The 21,296-nt window shown below is 34.8% G+C and overlaps 1 protein-coding gene and 1 long non-coding RNA gene across 4 annotated transcripts in view; one reads left to right on the top strand and one right to left on the bottom strand.

The window, feature by feature from the left end:
• DNM3 (dynamin 3) overlaps window positions 1–21,296 on the bottom strand; it is a 556,271-nt gene that overhangs the window by 252,494 nt on the left and 282,481 nt on the right. For all 3 annotated transcript variants that reach the window (XM_064370678.1, XM_012444437.2, XM_021668047.2), the window contains one exon: window positions 20,605–20,718. In XM_064370678.1, the coding sequence (XP_064226748.1) occupies window positions 20,605–20,718 (114 nt within the window). The remainder of the gene's footprint in view (window positions 1–20,604; window positions 20,719–21,296) is intronic.
• LOC105711643 (uncharacterized) lies at window positions 6,991–13,173 on the top strand. Its single transcript, XR_001106065.2, has 3 exons — window positions 6,991–7,400; window positions 9,576–9,650; window positions 11,189–13,173. It is a non-coding gene; the product is annotated as an uncharacterized LOC105711643 (long non-coding RNA).

Below are 21,296 nucleotides of genomic sequence, written 5' to 3'. Positions count from 1 at the left end.
TTTCAGCAAAACAAGACATTATTTTAAAAGCAATCATAAGCCATTCTGGCCAATGAAAACCAAGGCTAGCTTTTTCTTGAAGAACCTGAGGAGAAATGGAAACAAAGTAAATCGTACCAGAGGAAAACATTTTGTTATAGGACAGAAGATTGGGAGTAAAGTGAATGTTCCCAAACAAAAATGAACCAATAGTACACAAAATGTGTATGTAGTTTTTAAATGCAGTCAGTGAAAGCTCCACCTGAATAGAACTCAATACCCTAAAACATTGTATTTGCAAAATTACAAAGTTATTGCTTACCCAATATTTCCATGTTAACCTTTAACTATTGCTATGAAGTTCTGACAGGTAAAAGTTAAAAAAAATAAAAGACTGAAATGTGCATACACTAAAACTAACATTTAAGATTACAAAAAACATTGCATATACACTAGGCTTAAAATAATATTACTTTAAAAAGGGAAAAGAATTTATTTTGATGTTCATAATTCTCATCTAGAGATGATCTAGTTTGTTTTAAATATATATACAAATACATACACATGTATATGCATATTTACATATACTATATACACATATATATGCTCACACACATTTGTACATACAATTGCATATATATCTAGATGTATTTATCAATCTATCTATCCATATATCTGTAATAAAACCAGATAACCTCAAGGGTGAGAAAGGTTATGATGGCTTTTCAAAAAGATTGTCCAAAGGGTTATTTTAAGAAGTCAGCTTCCATTACAGTGTTTTTAAAAACAGTTCTGTTATCTTTCCCTCAGTATCAAGCATTTTCTTCTATTTTCACTTGTTTCACACTCACAATGTATTTATTCATGAGATTATAAACACCTTGAGGAAAAGAGCATACTTTCTTCCTGAACAGTGTTTGCTTTGCTGTGACTGAGCTTTGGAGACACTAGACCTAGATAGTCAGTGAGCAGGTAAAGATTGGGTGGCTGATGTGTCCCACAGCAGCCTTACCTGCATAAAGGTAAGGGCCAGGCTCTGTGAGCTCTGGGCCAGGCCCTGTTCTAAGCTCTTTTCACACATTAATCCATTTAATTTTCAGAAAACCCTATTTTACAGATGAGGAAACCAGAGCTCAGAAAAGTTAAATAATTTGCCAAGGCAGCATCATACCAAGCTGTGAAGCCAGGATTCAAACCCATGCCAGCTGGCTCCAGAATACCCACACGACACTGCCTCCTTGAGCTTCTGCTTCCTCATCTGTAACCATGGAGAAATCCTGCCTTTCAGGATTGCTGGATTAAATTATATCACATGTGAAAGACACTAGCACAGACCTTGGCATAAAATAAATGCTCAAAAGAAAGTACTAATTAAAAAAACAAACCTCTAAAACCAGAAAACAGTATATGTTATTGTCTCTATACCTTTTGTACTCTCGTCCAGAGTGGCAGTGAAGTGGCACTGAATCTGATTCTAATGGCAAATGGAAATCATTTTTAGTTGATTAATACTAAAATAAGTGTTTATAAAGATATGTGATTAATATTCATTTGCAACCTGTAAATAACCTGTCAACATGAACCAGTTTACATACCAACTACTTTTTTTGGTATATAAAGCAAATTTCCATGATGTAATGAATAGAAGTATTTTAATATGGTCCCATACGTCCTTAGAAGCTGGAATAAATTATCTGGAAACTGAATAGAATTGTTCAGTTAAAGTGTCTATAATGGACACAACTAAACAGACTTACGTTGGATCAAACCCTTTTAGAAATTCATGTAATTTGGGTTTCCCCTTTCATATATACCAGAAGTTTAAAATCCTAAAATAAAGACAATGTGCTATGTATTACACAAGTATGGCTATCATTACTTAAAGACTTAGAACTTTTAAAATGACCTACTGCAAAATTGCAGGTATTCTGGGTAAAGGAGAAAGCAACTAACTCTTCACACACATGCTTCCTTGTAGCCATTATGCTTAACTTGTAGCCCCATCCACAGAAAGTGTGCTTTCTCCGCCTCTGCAAAAAAGTAGTTTCTGAGTCCTTATATTATGCACATACAGTTATTTTTTCTTTAGGATATCATAACATATTCATTTTTGAGTCACACCAAGGAAATAAAATACTGGTCTTGCCAGAAAACATCAGGAGTCAATATTCTAAAATTGTCAGGTGACCTGAGGACACCATGTTTCTCTTGTCTAAGGTAAACAGTCCTCATTTTAAAGTCTGATTGTAACATGGAATTCAACGGGAGCTTGTAGCACATAGCACTCAGATGATGCTCGTCAGTTTTTGAGGGTGGAAGCAGGCAGCAGTCTACACTCCTGTTATGCTCTCACTTAAAATCAGCCTGAAAAGGCCAGCAACAATTTTCTGATCCCTTTAACTTGCCTTCCCCTAAAGATTTCAAGACAGTACTTACAATTTCACTGAAGTCATAAATCATATATTTACCTTCTTGTGACTAGTATCCAACAGAGCAGAGTTTTGAAGATTTGTCTGCTGGATGTATTATGCTACTGAAATATAAAAATGGCTGCTGTGCACGCCAGTGGTTAGTAAAACTCAAAGACGTAACATTATCTTCCTCAATTGATTTGAGGAAAGAATGTTCATAAAATATATACTGCTTTTGGTTAGGAGCTGATTTCTAAATAAACAGACTTAGCAATGGAAATTTTAGAGACAGGCAAAAACAAAACATGCATCCATAAATGTATGTTTTTAAAATCAATTCTCTCACAATCTTTGTCCTTTGTAAGCATTCTGAAGATTGTAAAATCAGTTGCATTAAGTTTATGATTTATAGCTGTTCTAACTTAACCTCTTTTTCAGTTGTTGAAGGAAAACCTCTTACTCGTCTGAAAGATTTCTCCTCTATTTTACAGGCTGATGTTACATCTCTGTCTAAGAAGGCACTTACACGGCAGTGATTTGAGGGCAGCCATTTGTTTGTGATTCAGGCAAGGGGAGAAAAGTGGAATGCTTAGCTACAACCTACCTAGTCCTTTGGGCCCTAACAAAATAGGAAATGCAGGAGATTAGGGGACTGCACTGCCTCCAATTAAAAAAAAAAGTGCTAATCCACACAACATAAAGTCTAACTAAGTGGGGCTAAATTCTCTAATTTGCAATGAACTAAGGTCAGCTAGATTTTTATCTTGGCTACAAACTGGGAAGGAGAAAACAAGAAGAAAGAAAACATTACAACTTGGTTAGATCCTGCTTTTCACACAAGATTGTATGACTGATAGCTGCACAGGATGCTTCCAGAAAATTAGAAGGCTAAAAATAAGCAAGGACATATGGTTGGCTCAATGTTTACATTTATTTTAAAAAGAATAGTCCAATTTGGTATGTAGCTGCAGTACACATATATAAATATTAAATGCACATTGTTTTTTATGATTTTTTAAAATAGAGCTTTAATTCTTAAGCTATTATCATGACAAATATTTGAGCAGAAACCACGTGTATACCATATAGCTCTTTACTCATTCTTTTGACAGTTTACTGAATGGTCTACTATGAGCCAAAGAAAATGCAAAGATATTGTTCCTGCCTTCAATTAACTTATATTTATCTAGGAAACAAAAGTTCAAATACATAAAATAACAAATAGTACAGGTAACATCTCGTACAAAACTGTGAAAGCACAGCAGATAATTAATTGGCATTTTAATAACAGGAAATATAAGCACTGTAAGATTCGGCAGGGGAACAAGTTGTTTCTGTAAGCTGACAATATTCTTCTGAGCACAGGCACTGGCGTTAGAAAAAAAAAAAATCTGAGTTCTGCCATTTGTGTACTCTGATGAAGTAATGTTTAAGCTCTCTGAGCCTTAATTTTATCATCAATAAAAAGGGGATGTTAATAATAGCTACGGGTTATTACAAGAAACTAATACATTATACATGAACGGATTTTGGAATCTGTAAAGAAGCTGAGAAAGTAGTCAAAGGAATCATGCCAAACAACTACCATTAGTTTGGGAAGACAGAAAGGGTTAAGAAGTTGGAAGGGATAATGATTTTTTTTCTTGCCATACCTCTCTATTGTTTGAACTTGTGCATTAGTCTTGTAACAAAAAAAATTTAAGGCTATGTAAATATTAGCTGAAGTATGCATATCTGGATATCACAAAATAATTGTAAACACTAGTAACTCTGCCCCTTTAGAGGTACATAGAAAGAAGCCTCAGTCCTGGTTTCAATTTAAGAATTTCCAAAGTCATAAAAATGTGCCAAGATTGGGAACAATAACCAACTGAAACAGTGTTTTCTTTTCATAACACTTTCAAATAGAGTAAATTTTGTAGTCACCCAAAACCATCTATTGGTTCAATAATCACTTTGGTCAACAACTTTTGAAATAAGCAAATTAAATAACTTTAGTTCCTCAAAGTCAAGTATTTGTCACATCTAACTTTGCTTTCTAGGGCCCAATACATTTTGGGTATTCAAGTGATAACTTTATAGACATAAGAAAAGTCATTAAGCCATTTCCAAATCAATGCCACGGACTTTTCAGAGCAGAATGATCGACTTTTTAAACTGCACTTGGTCACAGATGAGTATTCCTAACATTTTATGTAAGTGTGGGCTTTTTGAGGGCAGCAGTCAGATCCTAATCTTTGTATGCCCAGTCCTTGGTATTGTGACTAGTACATGAGCAGCCAAGAATAAATACTTGTTGAACTATTTGGAGGCAATAGCACCCTCAAACACTACTACAGTTAACTGGAAACCCAAGGAGATACATGTATATTCTAAGAGGAACTCAATTTTTATAGCTGTCTCTGGAGAAAATTCCTTAAGATGAAAGTCATGAAGGTAAGTATAAAGTTGACTTTGAAAGTCATGAAGGTAAGTATAAAGTTAAGTCTCTTGATTGAAATATTGTAGGATCCCTATTAGGGAGTAGAACCATTAGAGAGCTAAGGTGAAATCATGTACTAAGGTGAAATCATGGAGCAATCTGATCAGAACCACCTTTTGTTTGCTTGACAAAAATTTCCAAGGCATGTCTCATGGGCATAAATGGAAGTGGGCAGAAGAAAGGCTTTTCACTTTCTACCAGGTGGCAGAAGCAGGTCTACACCTGGAATGCTGGCTGACTACTGGCTCAAGTGGCTCATGGCTCCTCTATGAGGAGGACTTCATGTGAGTAAACACAGAGACACTTTAAAAAGAATGGAGTTGGTATCCACATTTAATACAACTATTAGATTGTATTTAGTGACACTTACATCATTTCCAATAATATGGAAACAGTGACAAAGAGAAAAGGGAGGTGAGTCTTATGGCGCTTGTGCAAGCTCTGCTGAATAGGCCCTGAAGACATAAGTATGGAAGCAAAAGTTCAGTGATACAAAGTCATTCCTCTGACTCTCGTTGAGGATATAAATGTTTCTGTGAATGAGGTACCTAGTGCTAATCTCTATTCCATCCTAAGATGCCAGATAATTCATGTTTATCTTATTTAATCTTTCTCACAAGATAACAAGGGCTTGTCATAACTTTTGAACTCTTTAGAGTGTGTTATTTGATAATTCAAAAGAGCCCATTTTATGAAAAGCAAATGCTTTAGGGCAGTACTCACTTAAGCTTTTTGAAATATACAATGCAGCATATATCTTTCTACTTCTGAAAAGCATTTCAGAAGGCCAGTAGAAATGAATTGCTTTGGCTGTACTTCTTTAAAGAATGCTGTTTCTTAGTTTGGTTAGTCAAATTAAATTTGGAAGCTACCTAGAAATTTTCTCACAATTTGATCTTTAGAAGGGCAATTAATCAAGCTCTTGTTTGAGGCAGCTCTAGCTTTAATCAGAATCCTACGGAGGGAAAGTGAGAGAACTACATATTTAGAATATTCATCAGTATATATAATTGAAAACAGCCACAACAGGGAAGGAAAAGTCGATGCCAGTGGGCTGATATCTTATAACCTTTGGTCAAGCAGTACTTGGCAAATTTCAAAAGATTTAGTTAACCAGAGATAAAACTAAGCCACAGAATACCATGAAAACAAAACAAAAGTATCAAAACAGAATCAGGAATTACCAGTGAAAAACAATGTTATACCTAACAGCATGGATCTATCAGAGGCGATTTGTTAGAAGACCTGAGTTGCTATTTCATAGTGGATGCTTGAAATCAAAACTTTAAAGTTTCTTTAGGTCAAACTATAGCACAGCATTCAGAGATCCAGCCAAAATAGCTGAGGGAAACTAGGAAGGCCACATGTGGAACTAATTACTCATGTAGAGGCCATGACAAAGAACATTTCTCCAGACTTTTCATGGGGGCTTCACTTTCAGGAAGTTGCTATAATTACTGTTCAAGTCTAGAGCAGCCTGCAAGCTGCTGACAGATCCAACAGACAGGAGAAGGAGGGAGAGAGAGAGGGAGAGAAAGAGAAAGAGAAGAGAGGGAGGGGGAGGGATGGGGGGAGAGGGAGAAGGAGAGAGAGAGAACTTATCTGCCCTTTTTGACGAGTGAAATACCAGAAAATAAAATGCCACAGGAAAGCTCAAAAAGGTTTCCAAATGAGCTCTGCCTTCCAGTGTTCAACTTTCTGTTTACTATTTTATCTACCCTCTATCTTCAAATTACTTCTCTAGCCTGGGTCAGACAGTAAATTTGTACTTCTACAGTAACTCACTTTCAGTTGGCCACAGCCGAACTGTACATCTTGACTCTTTTTTTTACAGCTTTTCCATACTGGGGCCCACTTCCTGCCCAGTTGAGGAAAAAAATCTGGCCTGAAGATGAAATGACTGCTTAACGTTACACTAAAACATCTGGTACCATTTTATGCACAGACCCATGTCTGAGAGCAGGCGATTCTAGCGGTCTCTCCAGCGGCACAGCGCATACCCAAACCTCCCCAGGGTGACATCATCCCATATATGGACTCTCCAGCCCAGCCCTCCCCCTTTTCCTGGTCCTAAATTCATTGCCAGTTCCCCAGTCTGCAGCAAATGTGCCACGTCAAGACTGGAAATCACAGCCCTTGAGTGTGTCTCAGTCAGCGCAGCAGAATTCAGGGGGGAAAGCTGAATGCAACCCCTGGTGCAGGAAGGGAGGCTTTTCCTGAGGACCGGGAGAGGATTTTAAGTTCATAGAAGGAAGCTTCTGGAGATCCTGCTCCGTCGCCCCAGTGTTCAGACTACCTGTTCAGGACAATGCCGTTGTACAGTAGTCTGCACATTGGTTAGACTGGGCAAGGGAGAGCAACGCCATGAACTGCTGGGTACAAAATGGGCTGTTTCCAAGGAGAAGATATTTGTTTGCTCCTTTTTTGAATCTCATATCCAGTGTTTTTCTTCACAGGTTTTGCACACGAGGGACCAAGAAGCCCTCGGGACACTGCTGAGAAAAGACCGCCGAAGGGAAGACCAGCGGGTAAGGCCTTCTTGACTGCTCACCTGGTCTGTGACCAAGGGAACCTAGGTGGGGAGCCCACGATTTGTGTTAACGTGCGAGGGTAACAAAGGTATATGTGTGATGGGTAGAGATATGTTTAATCTTAAAAGAGCAAAAGTGTGTGGTACATAGCGATTTACTGTTTTTTGATTTCTGAAGATTGATAATTCAAGTGTTTTCTTAAGTGTAAAAGTTTTCCCATTTCAAAATGAAATATGAAAAAATTCACTCCAGCCACTTAAGAATAGTTTAATGAGGCTACTTTTGAATTGTTTAATAATAATTCAGAGACGTAAAAACTTATATGGATGAAGGCTATGTGTATAAGTTTTAACATCCCAGGACTGAAGTCATTTTTCCCCAAGGTAGAGAACAGTTGCTAGTTTTTAAATGCTATATGGATAGTGCTTTTCTGAAGATTTCCTTCTATAATATAAACACCAGGAATAATAGTACCTAACAATAAAAGAAGAACCTGCCAAGTCTTGCCTACCAGACAATGCAGTTGGGATTTGCCCAGAGAAGAGCGCCAACCCACAACTTACTGAGTCAGCAACTGAATAAATCAGGGAATAAAAACGTCTATCTTTAGATACTCCTGTAAACATCTCTGTTTTACATTTTTTTTTTAATCAAAGAATGGTTGATAATTGCTGCTCAGCTGAGCCCTCTTGCCTACAGTTTCCAATGCTTCCGCTTTCCCGAGCATTTTAAATGATAAGGCACTTTGTCTAGAAACCACTGATAAAAAAGGAATTTGTAAACGAAGGCAGGAGTTTTCTTTGGTCAGTTTCCAGCTGTCCTGGAGGTGAAGGAGGGTGGGAGAGGGGGAGGAAGGTGGGAGGGAAGAAAACCCTCAAGCTGAATGAAATCTTAATAGATAAAATAATAGAGAAAGTCTGGATTGCAATGTGATCTGTGCTGAACATTAGTGGGTCCCTTAAAGAAAGTTCTGGAAAAATGTTATTGCCTCATCCTTAATTCTCTTAACCCCCATTTATTTCTATTCCCAAACAATTCTATATAATGAAAACATCTCTTCTACAGGGTTTGTAAAAAAAAAAAAAAAAAAAAAAATGTAATCTCTTTTGTCCTCTTTTAAACTCTTTAAAGTTATAGTGGTTCCTGAACAAATTCTTTACTAAATTATACATTTTGCAACAATTCAAAAATTGACTCAAGTTCTCTTTAGCAAAGTATTTTATTATAAACGGTTCCCTAAGTTTTCTTTTGTCAAAACAACTTATTTTTTAAAATTACCCTTCTGATCACCCAAAACGTGTATAAAGAACACATAAGTATTCTTATCTATTCATGATTCTTAGTTAAAATATAAACAGCAAGGAGAAATTTAGCTACTTTAACTTAGATGATACAGTAAAATCTTCCTTTCATTTTCTATTGTGGCTTGGAGAGTTTCATGTTAATTATTTTTAATAGAACAAATGAGATATTAAAAATCTATACAGTTTCTTTTACATAGGAAAACTAAAAAAAAGTAACTTACAGGAGCTAATTTTTCCAAGAAATATATTTGTTCTAATTGATACAATTAATGAAGAGGAAAAATAGCTAAGAAGGTACTTTGGTAATGTTTTAAGTTTTCTCAAATTTTCTGGGTTATTTTTTACTCTAGAAATGATTGTATTTCATAATTTGCTTTCATTTAATGTATATTTAATTTAAATTTCTTTCTTCATGCTAAATAGTCTTTTTGTTTCAATGAAATTAATCCCTATTTGTCCCTCACCTATTTTCTCCCTCAGGATGACTTTTAGTCTGGAGATAGAAGGGACATAAAGGTTCCCCTTGGCATAAGTACAGGAGTAGACATAGAAGACTTACTTTGTAAAGGGGTAACCAAGGAGTCCCTGCACGTGCTCAGTGTGGTTCTAATGACTTATTTTTGAGGCAAACTTTTAACAAATGAAAAAGGAATAGTACTTATTTTTCAATTACATGGGCTAAATTAAAGATCAAAAGTAAAAGTTTATTTCATAAAACTCTGCTGAATGAAGGCAGGATTGTAGTTTATGTGCTGGCACACATGCCCACATTTAGATACATCATAGCTGTATCTAAATCCAGGTAAATTAGAAAAATGTTTAATTTTATTTTGATATTACTTTATAAGGAGATATACAAATATTTTAGGGATCATGGAATCTATTCCAGAGGAAACTAACCAACAGTGAACATCTTCAACTAAAACTACCCCTGGATATAATGGTAAGTGTATTACAATTAAACATTGTACATGGTCATGAAGAGAAAATTGTTTTCAAGGTCTGTCCAAACTACGCTCCATAGAAATTTCATAATTATTTTTCATGTTAGCCTGTGAATGATTGATAAATTAGACTAGGTACTGGGTTAAAAGGACTTTTCTGCCATCTAAGAGAAAGGAAGTTCAGAGCCTTAGCTTCAACATCATAATTTCTTAATTGAAAAAGGATCAATCTAAAACAATGGACTTAAATTTTCAAACCCATTTTTCTTTTAGGCCACAGATCTCAAAATCAAAGACAGATTGTTTACAATGGGACAAAGTTTCACACTGATCACTTCCCTGTAGTTAGTCAATAGGCTTAATATCCTTCCTGCTTGGCATTCAGGCTTTCGGCCCAGATAATATGTTTATGTTTGTAAAAGACCAAATATACTATCTACCCCCACCTCTTGCCTACAGACCACCCAAGTATTTCACTCTGTGGGAAAGAGTTTAGGCATAAAAATCCTAATGAAAGAATTTTTCCCACTTTTTTTGAAGTCTTAAGCTGTTATGAAATATAAAAAGTACAACTTGGTAATGTAAAAAAAAATTCACTCATCCACAAGCGTCCATGCTCGCTAAAGAGACGCCAAAGCTTTCACTTACTCTACAAGGGATCTGCTCTTTATAAACAATGCATTTCACTCTGCTCTCTGGAGAATAGCCCACCCATCACAATAACGTCAAAATAATAACTGAGAGACCATCACTCAGAAATCCTGGCTTAAAATAACTAGAAGGTCAGGCTTTAACCTGAGACAGGAAATTCCTGAGTTAAGATTGAAACTTTCTTATTTCAAATCCCTTTTTACTTTCATGTTTTGTAAATTATGTAGATATAAATATTTACCCATTTTCAAAGGTCTCTTATGAATAATTTTTTATCAGTATTAATAGAGATAATGAAGTAAATTAGGAAAAATAATTAAATCTTCATTTTGAATTTTCTGACTTAGCGTGACAGCCAGTTTCCTGGAGTTGCTTTGGTTTAATTTTACTACAGAATACTTAGAAGATAATTCTTTTCTAACATTTTGTTTTCCCTTAAGACAAGAAATAAAAGACAAAAAGAAAACAAGGTATAATAAACATACTAAAAATTACCTGGTATGATAATATAAATAACTCTTTTATAGTTTAGCTAGCATTTTAAGCAGTAATAAACTATTCAACCTATAATTTGGGAGATTAAAAAAAGTCAGTATGTTTTTTAGTCTTTCGTCTTTTTAACAAGTTTAGGGGCACGTTTAACATAACTATGAAGTGTTCATATGTCACGTACTTACTGTAAGTGTGTTTTTAAAATCTATCAGAAACATAAATCGTCCAAAAGCCTTATGAAAAGAACAATCATTTTCAGCAAGATTTTTTTTCCCCCTGAAAAACTGTCGTGGTTTTTCTGGCTCAAAAAAAAATGTATATCTTGCTTTAGTAAAACTGTTTTATATTAAAGTATAACATACAAACTCACAAATATTTCTTTTTATTTTTTCAGGTTGCATGCATCATTCCTTTAATTGAGCAGAGTTAACTGGATCAAATTATTTATGGGAGAGAGAGGAAAAGCTATACAGAATTATAGTAATTTTTTAATTTCTACCAATATACTCTTTGTAAGTGAATCACTCTATAATTACTTTCTGTTGCACCGAATGCAGCAACAATAACACAATAGTATTTTAAGGCACTTGTTTTTGGCATACTATGAACTTGTAATTATTTAAATAGCAGCCAAGTTTACTCATGTTTTTTATTCTGTCAAGGAAAAAAAAGTTCCTTTACTTGGAAGTGATGGCCAGAAACAGAATCAGAAAATTATTTTCTTGAAATTACATAAATATACAGAAAATGGTACTTACTAGCTTTTGTTAAAACATTACCTTATCTAATCACTGCATAAAAGTTCAGAGTTGTAGAAAATTGTCATTTTCTCAGTATCTAAAAACTATTTTGCTTTCCATTAAGTTTGTATTTGCTATTTTCTCAGAATTTTACAATTAAAGATAAATCACAAACTATTTGTTTTTCTTAAAGTTCTTTGAGAAAATTTCTAATTATACAATCCTTGGACAATACTGTATTTTTTTAAGAAGTTCTACTTACTGGAATTTTGACTACTTGGATATTTTTGTTTTTAAAAGGGGAGGGGAATTTGCTTAATACTTCTACACATGTGAGTTGATAATTGATATTAAAATAGTAGAATTATTCTCAACTCACCAGAATTAAATTTTATATATGTATATTTAACACTATTAGTTCTTATATAAATTAGAAGAAAAATTTGCAAAGGATCTGGCTTTAATTTTTGGATATAAAATGAATTTGACTTTTCTGTATTTAAGACACTATTTTGTAACTATGTTGTACTAACTATATCCAAAACACGTTCTGAGCATCACTGTGAATAACAACCTTCTAGTTTACACCCTGTTCACAGCGTGACCCTGTAGTTAATTAAGAGGTGGAAAAGTTAAGCTCACAACTGCCTTTAATTTGATTTCACATTCACACTTACAAACTTCATTTAAAAGGAAAATGAGACATTTAAATAGGTTCCTGTCGTTTAACATATAATTGGTAAAAACATATTCCCTTGTAAAATCCTATTATCAAAGCATCAGATACCAAAGTCAGTAGCTTGGGTTGCCAAATACATTAGCCTCATTAATTATTTTGAAAAGACTGCCATTTCCATGTAAATGATAATTTTCTTTTTTATAGGCAAGGTTATGGTACTTATCTACTAAAAGAAACATGTATAAATATAGTTTTTATCTTTAACTTCAGTATTAAAATATGCAGTTTTTTGCAAAGAGGAAAAGCGTCTGGTTCAATCACTCTGAACTCTGACTACATGTGGGCCAGTAATAATATGAATTGGATTTAAGAATAAACCTTGTGTTTAATCTCTTTTCTTCCTTAACATTTTAATGTGAGTTTTTTGCTATTCCAACTATCCATGTTAGCACATTTGGAACAAATGTATAAATGTACTTTCTGAATAAAGTCAAAAGTCTAACTTGTTTTTAGTTCCATAATGTTTTAATGTTTAATTATATTGTGTATTTTTCTCCCTTTCCCCTTACTCTCCAAAATCACCAAATCTGGAACACAGGCTGATTGTATCTATGAGCAAAGGAAACCTGAAGGAACCAAGGGCCTGGCTGGACAGAGTTGTCATGTGTCTGCCTGTCTACACTTGCTGTGCAGAACATCCGCTCACCTGTACAGCAGGCACAGACAGGCAGTCACATGACAACCCAGCCTGAATGACAACCAGCCATTGAAAGAAAGCAGCCCTCACACGATAGCATCTACACCAAGAGCTACAACCAAAATGAGGGGCTCGGGGACCTGGGGCTTTAATCTGTTCGTTTAATACTTACCTCCTATGTATTATTTTGATTCAAATATTAAAACCCACCAAAAGTAAAGTGAGTGGTACCTATGAAATATAATAAAACCCATTTCTGAAAATGTTCCTGTGCATTCTATAGTGCTCTTTTCCTAATTGTTGTCAGTAAATCACTACCCTTGACATTTATTGTACATGGCTTTGCAGCACCCCATATCAATATAAAAACTCGATATAACAAAACAATATAACTTCAGTCTGATGCTTGACAAAGAATACATTATTCTAAGAATTCTCATCTATGAACTAAGTATGGTTTTCTACATCATGACTTTTTTTTGAAGGGGATAGGGTGGAGAGACAGAAGAAATGGGAGGAAAAGTGTATTCCAAAGGATCAAGTACTTTGAGTTAACTCTGCCAGTCTGGGTCTGGGCAAAATACAGTGAAAAGACTACTATTTCCAACATAACATTCAACTGTATCAAAATAACCGTTTCTCCTCTTTTGACATATGGAAAGTTGAAACTTTGATACTTCCAAGTGTCATGGTATACATAAATTTATGACTGCGTCATTCTTTAATAAAGAAGACGCTTATGCTACAGTTCCAGGAGTAGAATTTACAAGGCCAACACGTTCACTTGCAATCTATGCTTCTGTCACAATAAACTTTCAAGCTCTTGAGATGTTCAGGCAATTCATTTATCTTCAGAAGCTTAAGGAAAGTAGTTAATGCACTTGAAATATATATTTTGCGACATCTTTTGAGAAAATATCCTAACTTCAGTTTATGCACTGTTAACTGGAGTGAAATGATAAGGGATGGCTTTTGTCTATGAATAGTTTAAATACTTAAGGGTAAAAGGTGGGAAGATAGATAAAATTAGAAATGTTTCAACTTTGATTTAGTTCATTAACATGTTTTAGCTTCAGTATTTAGAATTAATTTTCATATTTCTTAGATTCTAGTCAAGTTTAAAAAAATGTAACAGGCTACTCAAAACTTTTTTCACATTTAATAATTAAACACTTTATGTATGTATTCTGAACTAAAGCAAACTATTTTTTATTCAGCTATTTTATTTTTAAAATGAAAGTCTCAGTCTTAAGGCTAAAATCCCCATGAGTTTCAAATTTTCCAACAATGATATTTTAATCAAACCTAACATTATAGTTTATTTAATTAAAAAGCTGAATGATGGGGCAAAACTACAAAGCAAAAATATGATTAAAGATGAATTTCTCTCATTTAAACAATCTTTTCTTATGGCAATATGCCATCTGCTAAAATTCACTTCTGTTTCTGCAAGATACATTGCATGATGCGGATTTTTACCTTAATAAAATCCCATGACTAGCAAATAAAGTCCTAAACAATACTTACAAAATTTAGAATATAAACAGGAAGACAATATAAAAATGACTCACAGGATATCAACATCGTTCTACCCAATCTTAAATACCTTGTACGACCTGTTGTAAATGCTGTCTATGGGAGTTCACATAGGGAATGTTTCTACTGGACTTTGTAAGGCAGTCTCAGGAGAGTGCTTGATAGCTCCCAGAATGAGACAATAACCTAGCCAGAACATTAAGGAGACTACACTCATCCTCCAACTCCAGAGGAAAGCTAGGACGGCAGCAGTGTCATCCTAACGTGAGGTACTCCAGATAACATTTTCAATATTCTTCCTTAAAACATAAAATTAACACTTTTTTTCTTAAACATTTTTTACTCAATTTTCAAAAAATGCTTGAAAGAATGTTTTGTATGTATTTAAAAATCATTAAATGAGACACATTAAAAAATTTTTCTCTTCTGGGAAAGGGTAATATAAAGGATAATATTGCTCTTGCAGGATAAACTTTTGAGTAGCACAAATAATGCATATAGGGGAGTGGGTTTGAATCTAAACTCATTTTTAATAAATTTGGAATAGGATTTGCCATTATGGTTTATTGAATAATACTCTTTCTTCAAAATTATAAATCTTTAGATAATGCCAGAACATGGAAATATTTGTATGAAGTAATCCTATATTAAAAAAGAATAACATCAGATAGTTTATGTATGTAAAAAAAATACACAATCAAGATCATGCAGAATTTTAAGAAATATAGTTGGATTAAAATTCAATATTTATTGGGACTTTGGTAAAAATAAACTAAATTTTGGCTAACTAAACAACTTATGAAGGAGTGTGAATAGTGTTTACAGGGTCGATGCTGACCTCCTCCACCACAGGGAGTGTGCAGATCTGGTAGGAAATATGTACAATCTTAAAAGTGTAAGTGAAACGAGAAAGAAAGCTGAATATTTCTATAACTTCTTGATCTCACAACTTTGACCATCCAGGGATATAACTGTCATTTTGTTTTCTAGTTCTGAAGTTACATTTGTCATTTGTTATTGTTACAAAATAAAAACAATGCTAAGTAAATATCCCTATAAGGGAATTATATAATCTCCTTATCAAGTTATCCAAACACTTCAACCCACAAAAATGAAGCCTGTAATTTCTTAAGAGTCCAAAGAATGTCCTTATTTCAATGCAGATGTTGGGTTTTCCTCAATAGTGTAAGGTTAGTAGATTTCCACTGGAAACGTCTATGTTGCATTATTCTACTTGCCTAGGAGTAACTCATTATGATTTTAACCTTTACACACTGGGCTACAGAAACACAATAAACATTGACTAATTGCTTATATTATACATAAATGAACAGTCCCCTTTCTTCAGAAATTCTAATTCTCTCTTAAAATTTGTACATTTATGTATTTTTAAAACAAATTTCTCATTAGTTTTAAGAAAAATAAGGCTCTTTTCTCCTTTAATCAGTCTCCCATTCTCCTAAAATTCTCACTTTAGACACATGTTAAAGAAAAGCCATCATTTTTCCCAAATCTGATTTTGAACTATTGATGGAAAATTATCTAGATCAAAAATCCATTTCAAAAAACTTTTGAAATGACAGTTTCTACTTTATTCTCACATCTTGCTGTTTTCTAAATCCCTCTCCAAAACTGTACAACATATATGAAATACAACAATGTATTTCATACAACATGTATGAAAATAACATTGGGAAATTAATTTTCTGTTTAAATGATTTTCAATCCAGGAAGTCACATATATAGTCAGAGGATTTAAAAAAAAAAACAAGAAAAACAACAACAAAAAAACTAACCTTCAATGATGAAAATTAACAAAATTTAAGACAATCTACCTTTAATGGTAATTTTATTCTATAATTTAATAATTTAATTTTGACACTGGATTTGTCAGGACGAGATTCATTATTATGCTGCATTTATTCATTTGTTTTCTCAATGACACCTTCATTCAATCAATAGTTAGGGCCCCCTATCAGTGCTGTGTCCCCTGGTGGTAGAATAGGGAACAAACAATGTCTCCTGGTCTCAGGAGGCTTATCATTTGCTGGAACTCTTAGCATGTGTGATGAGAAATACAGATGGATTAAAGTTCAATATTTATTAGAACTTTTGTGAAAATAAGTTTTGGCTAACTAAACAACTTATGAAGGAGTGTGAATAGTGTTCACAGGGTTGACCCTCACCTCCTCCACCATGTCAATTTTCAGCTTCCAAAAGCATCTCTTAAATCCATTCATTTTTACAAATTCCAACAACTCACTCCAGCCCAAGCTACCATTATCCATGCAGACCACAATAGATGTAGAAAGCAACAGCTTTCTAGTAATTCCCCAATCCAGTTTTGCCATTTTTCAATCCATTCTCCACAAGGCAACCAAAGGAATCGGTAAAGAATTCAAATCTTATCATGTGACTCCGGCTTAAAAACTTCAAAGACTTTTCATCATTCTTAAGATGAAAATCCTAATCTTTAGAGTACCTTTTTCTTTTTGCTCCAGTCACACTTGTGCTAATTACGTTCCTTAAATTCATCAGGCTCAATCCTGCCTCAGAAAATTAATACAAACCTTTTCTGACCAACCAGTGTAAAGTCCCCCCAACCTGCGTCCTCTATCCCAGACACTTTCTATGTCAACTCATCACTGGCTTTATTTTCTTCTTAGCCTGTAATCAGCATCTGATAGGTTTTCCCATTTATTTGTATGTTTGCTTTATTGGGAAAGAGACTTCATAAGAACAGGTACCATGAATTCCTTGCTAATCATTTTATCCTTACTGACTAGGACAGTGCTTGGTACATAACAAGTGCTCAGAAATAATTGTTGGGAAATGTTCAGATGATTAAGAGCATAGCACTGACACTTAGCAACTGGCTAAGTTACTTATTCTCTTTGAGCCTCAATCCTCATCTCTAAAATGGAGAATGTAAATAATGTGCTCACTCAACAATAAATACTCAGTAACTGTTAGCCATTATGATGATGATCATAATCAAGATCATCATCGATTGCAAGTAGCATTCCCCCTAGTCATTATACCTGCTTACATCCACGAAGGCCAGCTTTCAGTCTCAATGATCATCTTAATGATGACCACTTCCTATCTTGTTTCTTGAGGACAGTTCTGAATGAATAACAGTAGCTAATGACTCAATTGTAGCTGTGTATATATAGACCATAAATTTGCTACCTTGAACTTAAGTGCTCTTCACTCTCGCCACCAGCTACTACCCAGCCACCATCCTCTCTTGCCTGGACCATGGTCAGAGATTCCAAGCTGGTCTCCCTTCTTCCATGCTAGTCATCCCCACTCCCTCCACACATCCATCCCATCCCACTTATTACACACAACCCAACAGCCAGGGTAATCTTTCTAAACCATCAATCCAATTATGTCACACACTGAAACACTCAATCACTTTCAACTGTCCTTGGAATAAAATCCAAGTCATTGGGTAGGGACTGATAAGGCCCCCATCCACTGGTACTTCGGATTTTATATTCTGCCTTTCTCCCCCACTGTTCCTATGTTACAGCCACAGAGTTCCTGTTGGAATCCATCTCCAGGGGTTTTACACTTACTGTTCCCTCTACCTGTAATATTCTTTAGCAAAATCTTCTGCACAGCTCATCATCTCAATCTCTGCTCAAGTAGCACTTCCTTCCAATCATCCAAATCTAAAGACCTCCTCCCTGTCACTTTCTAACTCAATATCCCATTTTATTTTCTTCAGAGCATTTACTATCTGATACTGTATTACAGTCTACTTGCTTGTTAGCTCCATAGAGCAGTAACTTTGCCATTTCCTCTTTCTTAAAATGATCTGAATGGATGAAACTACACTTTCCTAGAGTTTCTTCATCTAAATCATTCCATTTTATTTCAAGGGTCATTCTCACTTTCCCCTGCCCCAACGACTCTCTATACCATACCTTGGTTATAACATTAACCACTCTGTGTGCTCATACACAGCTCATACAGAGCACACAGAGTGAGAATGTTCATGGCACTTGGTTAATATTATAACTGTGCATATTTATTTTCCATTTGTTGTAATCAAGTACTCATGTGGAAGCTACACGTTCAGGTGATTTTTTATAAAGAATTATCCTGAGTCTGGAGGAGAGGATATGAGCCAATAACCATGAGCTCACCAAGCTCTCAAGGCTTCTTCCTTCCCTACAGGGATCATCCTGTGCCTTCCAATAGGCTTATTTTCAGTACTCACACAGCCAGACTAATGCCACACTCCAACAGCAGTAGCTACTCCAGAGTCTTCAGTGTCTCTGCTGCTAACACCCAGGAACATGTCAATGCTGAGATGCCTGGAAATCATCTTCATAAGTTCCCTGTGGGATAAGGTTGGCTTGGACAACTCCAGGCATCTCTGGGATTCTTGCCTTCATTTGCGGTTGAAAGCATAGGCTCTGGAGCTCAACAGCCTGGGTTCAAATTTCCGCTTTGCCACCAACTAGCTGTGTGACTTTGGTAAGTTTGTTATCCTGGCCAAGACTAAATGTTCTGCAATAAGTAAAACAGTCCTGTAGAAAAGACTTTTCTTTAAAAAGATTTTGTCTTATTTTTAGTTTTCTCATCCAACAATAGGAATAATAGTAGTTAGGGATGAATATGGTTAAATGAGTTAATTAATATATATAAAACACTAGCCAACACTAATATGATTCCTTAGTAAAATATTTTCTGTGACCCTGTATAACTGAGAAAGGTCCCACGGATTACACATATTTAAGTGCACATCAATTATCATCTAAATCCTTGGGGGGAAAATATATCTAATAGAAGATACCTTATTACAACTGAACAGCAAAGAAGATCATCTATTTAGTAATTTTTACATCTAGGGGAGGGTATCTGAGCTCCTTGAGCTATGATCTTTAAAACTAGAGCTTCGCGCAGAATGACAGAGATAGCTAAGCAGCCAGTACAGAAAAGAAACCATTGCTAATCCTCAGACTATCACAATGACCAAATCTACTTTTGACTATGGTCAATAACATAACAATTTAAATACAAGCTCTTAAATAGCAATTTTGTTTGGACATTTCTATAGGATTTCATTTCCCTTACTGCAGAAATTTTAGTGGCAATCAACCAATCATCCAATATTTATCAACACACTATGACACACAGAGTGCTTCAGAAATGAAAATAATTACATAAGACATGAAACTTTCCTTCACGGAATGACAAAGTCACTTTGTAATGCCTTCAAAAGATGTCAGGCCAAGATAGGAAAAGCTTTTAACTTTGAAACGCATGCCCTTTATGGTCTCATGTAATTGAGACAATCTCACGTGCACATAGTTTTGCTATCACAGAGTATTCTTACCTAATGTTTGCATGCTGCATTATAAGTACCAAAAAATTATCAAGTCAGACCAGGGCTATTAAAGATTTCAAGACATAGTTTAATTTCTATCCGTGCTACCTGACATTTAATGGTATCAATTTCTAGCACTTAAATGGCTCTGTAAGACTAATATGAGTTTTTTGTTTGCACTTTTATAGCTATCAAATTTAAATGAGTAGTAAGTCACAGTACCAAAATTATTAACATCTAACAAGAACCAGAACACTATAATTACCATAATTCATGCTTTTACATAGATATCAAATTCTCAAAAAACAAAATTTGTATAAACAATGATCTGAGACTCACTTGAAGACTACTGATGTGGACATTCTCAAAAGCCTTCCATTTCATTTGAGACAGATGTCACAGGAACAATTCCAAAATGCTTTATTAACTCTACATCAGTATTATTAATTTCACTCTTAAAATGTCCTATTACCTTAGGTCTTTTAGCACTTTATTTAATGAAAATTGTTTTCACTGTACCAGTACCTTGACATAATTATAAATAAGGAAGTTTTCAACTTTGCCCCCTAAATCCATTTCTTCAGGTAAGCAAACATGGTTACAGCAAAGAAATAAATAAAAAAGAAAAATTGGTTGAAACTAAACAATTTTAAATCTATGAGAAAATAACAGTGCATTTTTATACAAACATTCCAAGTTTACTCTTACTGAAAGAGAACCACTGGTGTCTCAAAATTGCATAGTACAATAATATCAATTAACTTAAAATGAGAAACACTTTAATGAGAAAACTTTGTCACTCTCTGTGACTTACCTCGTCATCTTTATACCAGGACAAGCTTTCCGCAGTAAGGACAAACCAGTATCCCTTCGAGCCCCCTTTCATGATGCCAATGTTGCTGATGGTGAGCCACCCCTTGCGAATCACCTACGAAAAAGCAGAAATCAGCAAAGGTGTTTAGTTTAACAAAAGCCAATGCAGATTAGATGTCCGACCAAGAGAAGTTAAAAATAAGATATTAATTGCAATAAGAACAGTATTTTCCCTCCAAACTCAACTCCTATTGAGTTATTCAAGAGAATTTATCTTCCAAAAGTACAGATGAGTGGAGGGAAGTCTCTCCTGTCAATGAATGAAATAAAAATCTCAGACTCATTGATGATGGAAGTGGAGTGACTGAAAGTGAGGTTATCAAATAGACTGTGTTAGGCCTGTTTATGGCATTGTTGCTACAATTAAAACATATTTAGTTGATTGGATAAACAACAGACTCTCCATATCCACCGTCCCTTCCCTCCTTCCAGCCTACTTGCCCATTTGTTTGCCTGGTTTGCAGCTCATTAAGATTTCCACCAGAGACCTGCCAGCAAATGATGAAAAGAAGAAATTCAATTCAATCAATTAGCCCCTTGTTATCCCTAAATAAGGCTCATTGAGAGAAAAAGATGAAATAATACATTAAAAAGAAAAGTTTGGTGTTTTTAACAGTCTTAATTGATAATTTG

This window comes from Aotus nancymaae, unplaced genomic scaffold (genome assembly GCF_030222135.1).
Source record: "Aotus nancymaae isolate 86718 unplaced genomic scaffold, 86718_ANA_hifiasm-v0.15.2.pri h1tg000108l, whole genome shotgun sequence".
NCBI lineage: Eukaryota > Metazoa > Chordata > Mammalia > Primates > Aotidae > Aotus > Aotus nancymaae.
Note: the sequence above shows the minus strand (reverse complement) of the source record. Positions and strands in the feature narration are given on the sequence as shown.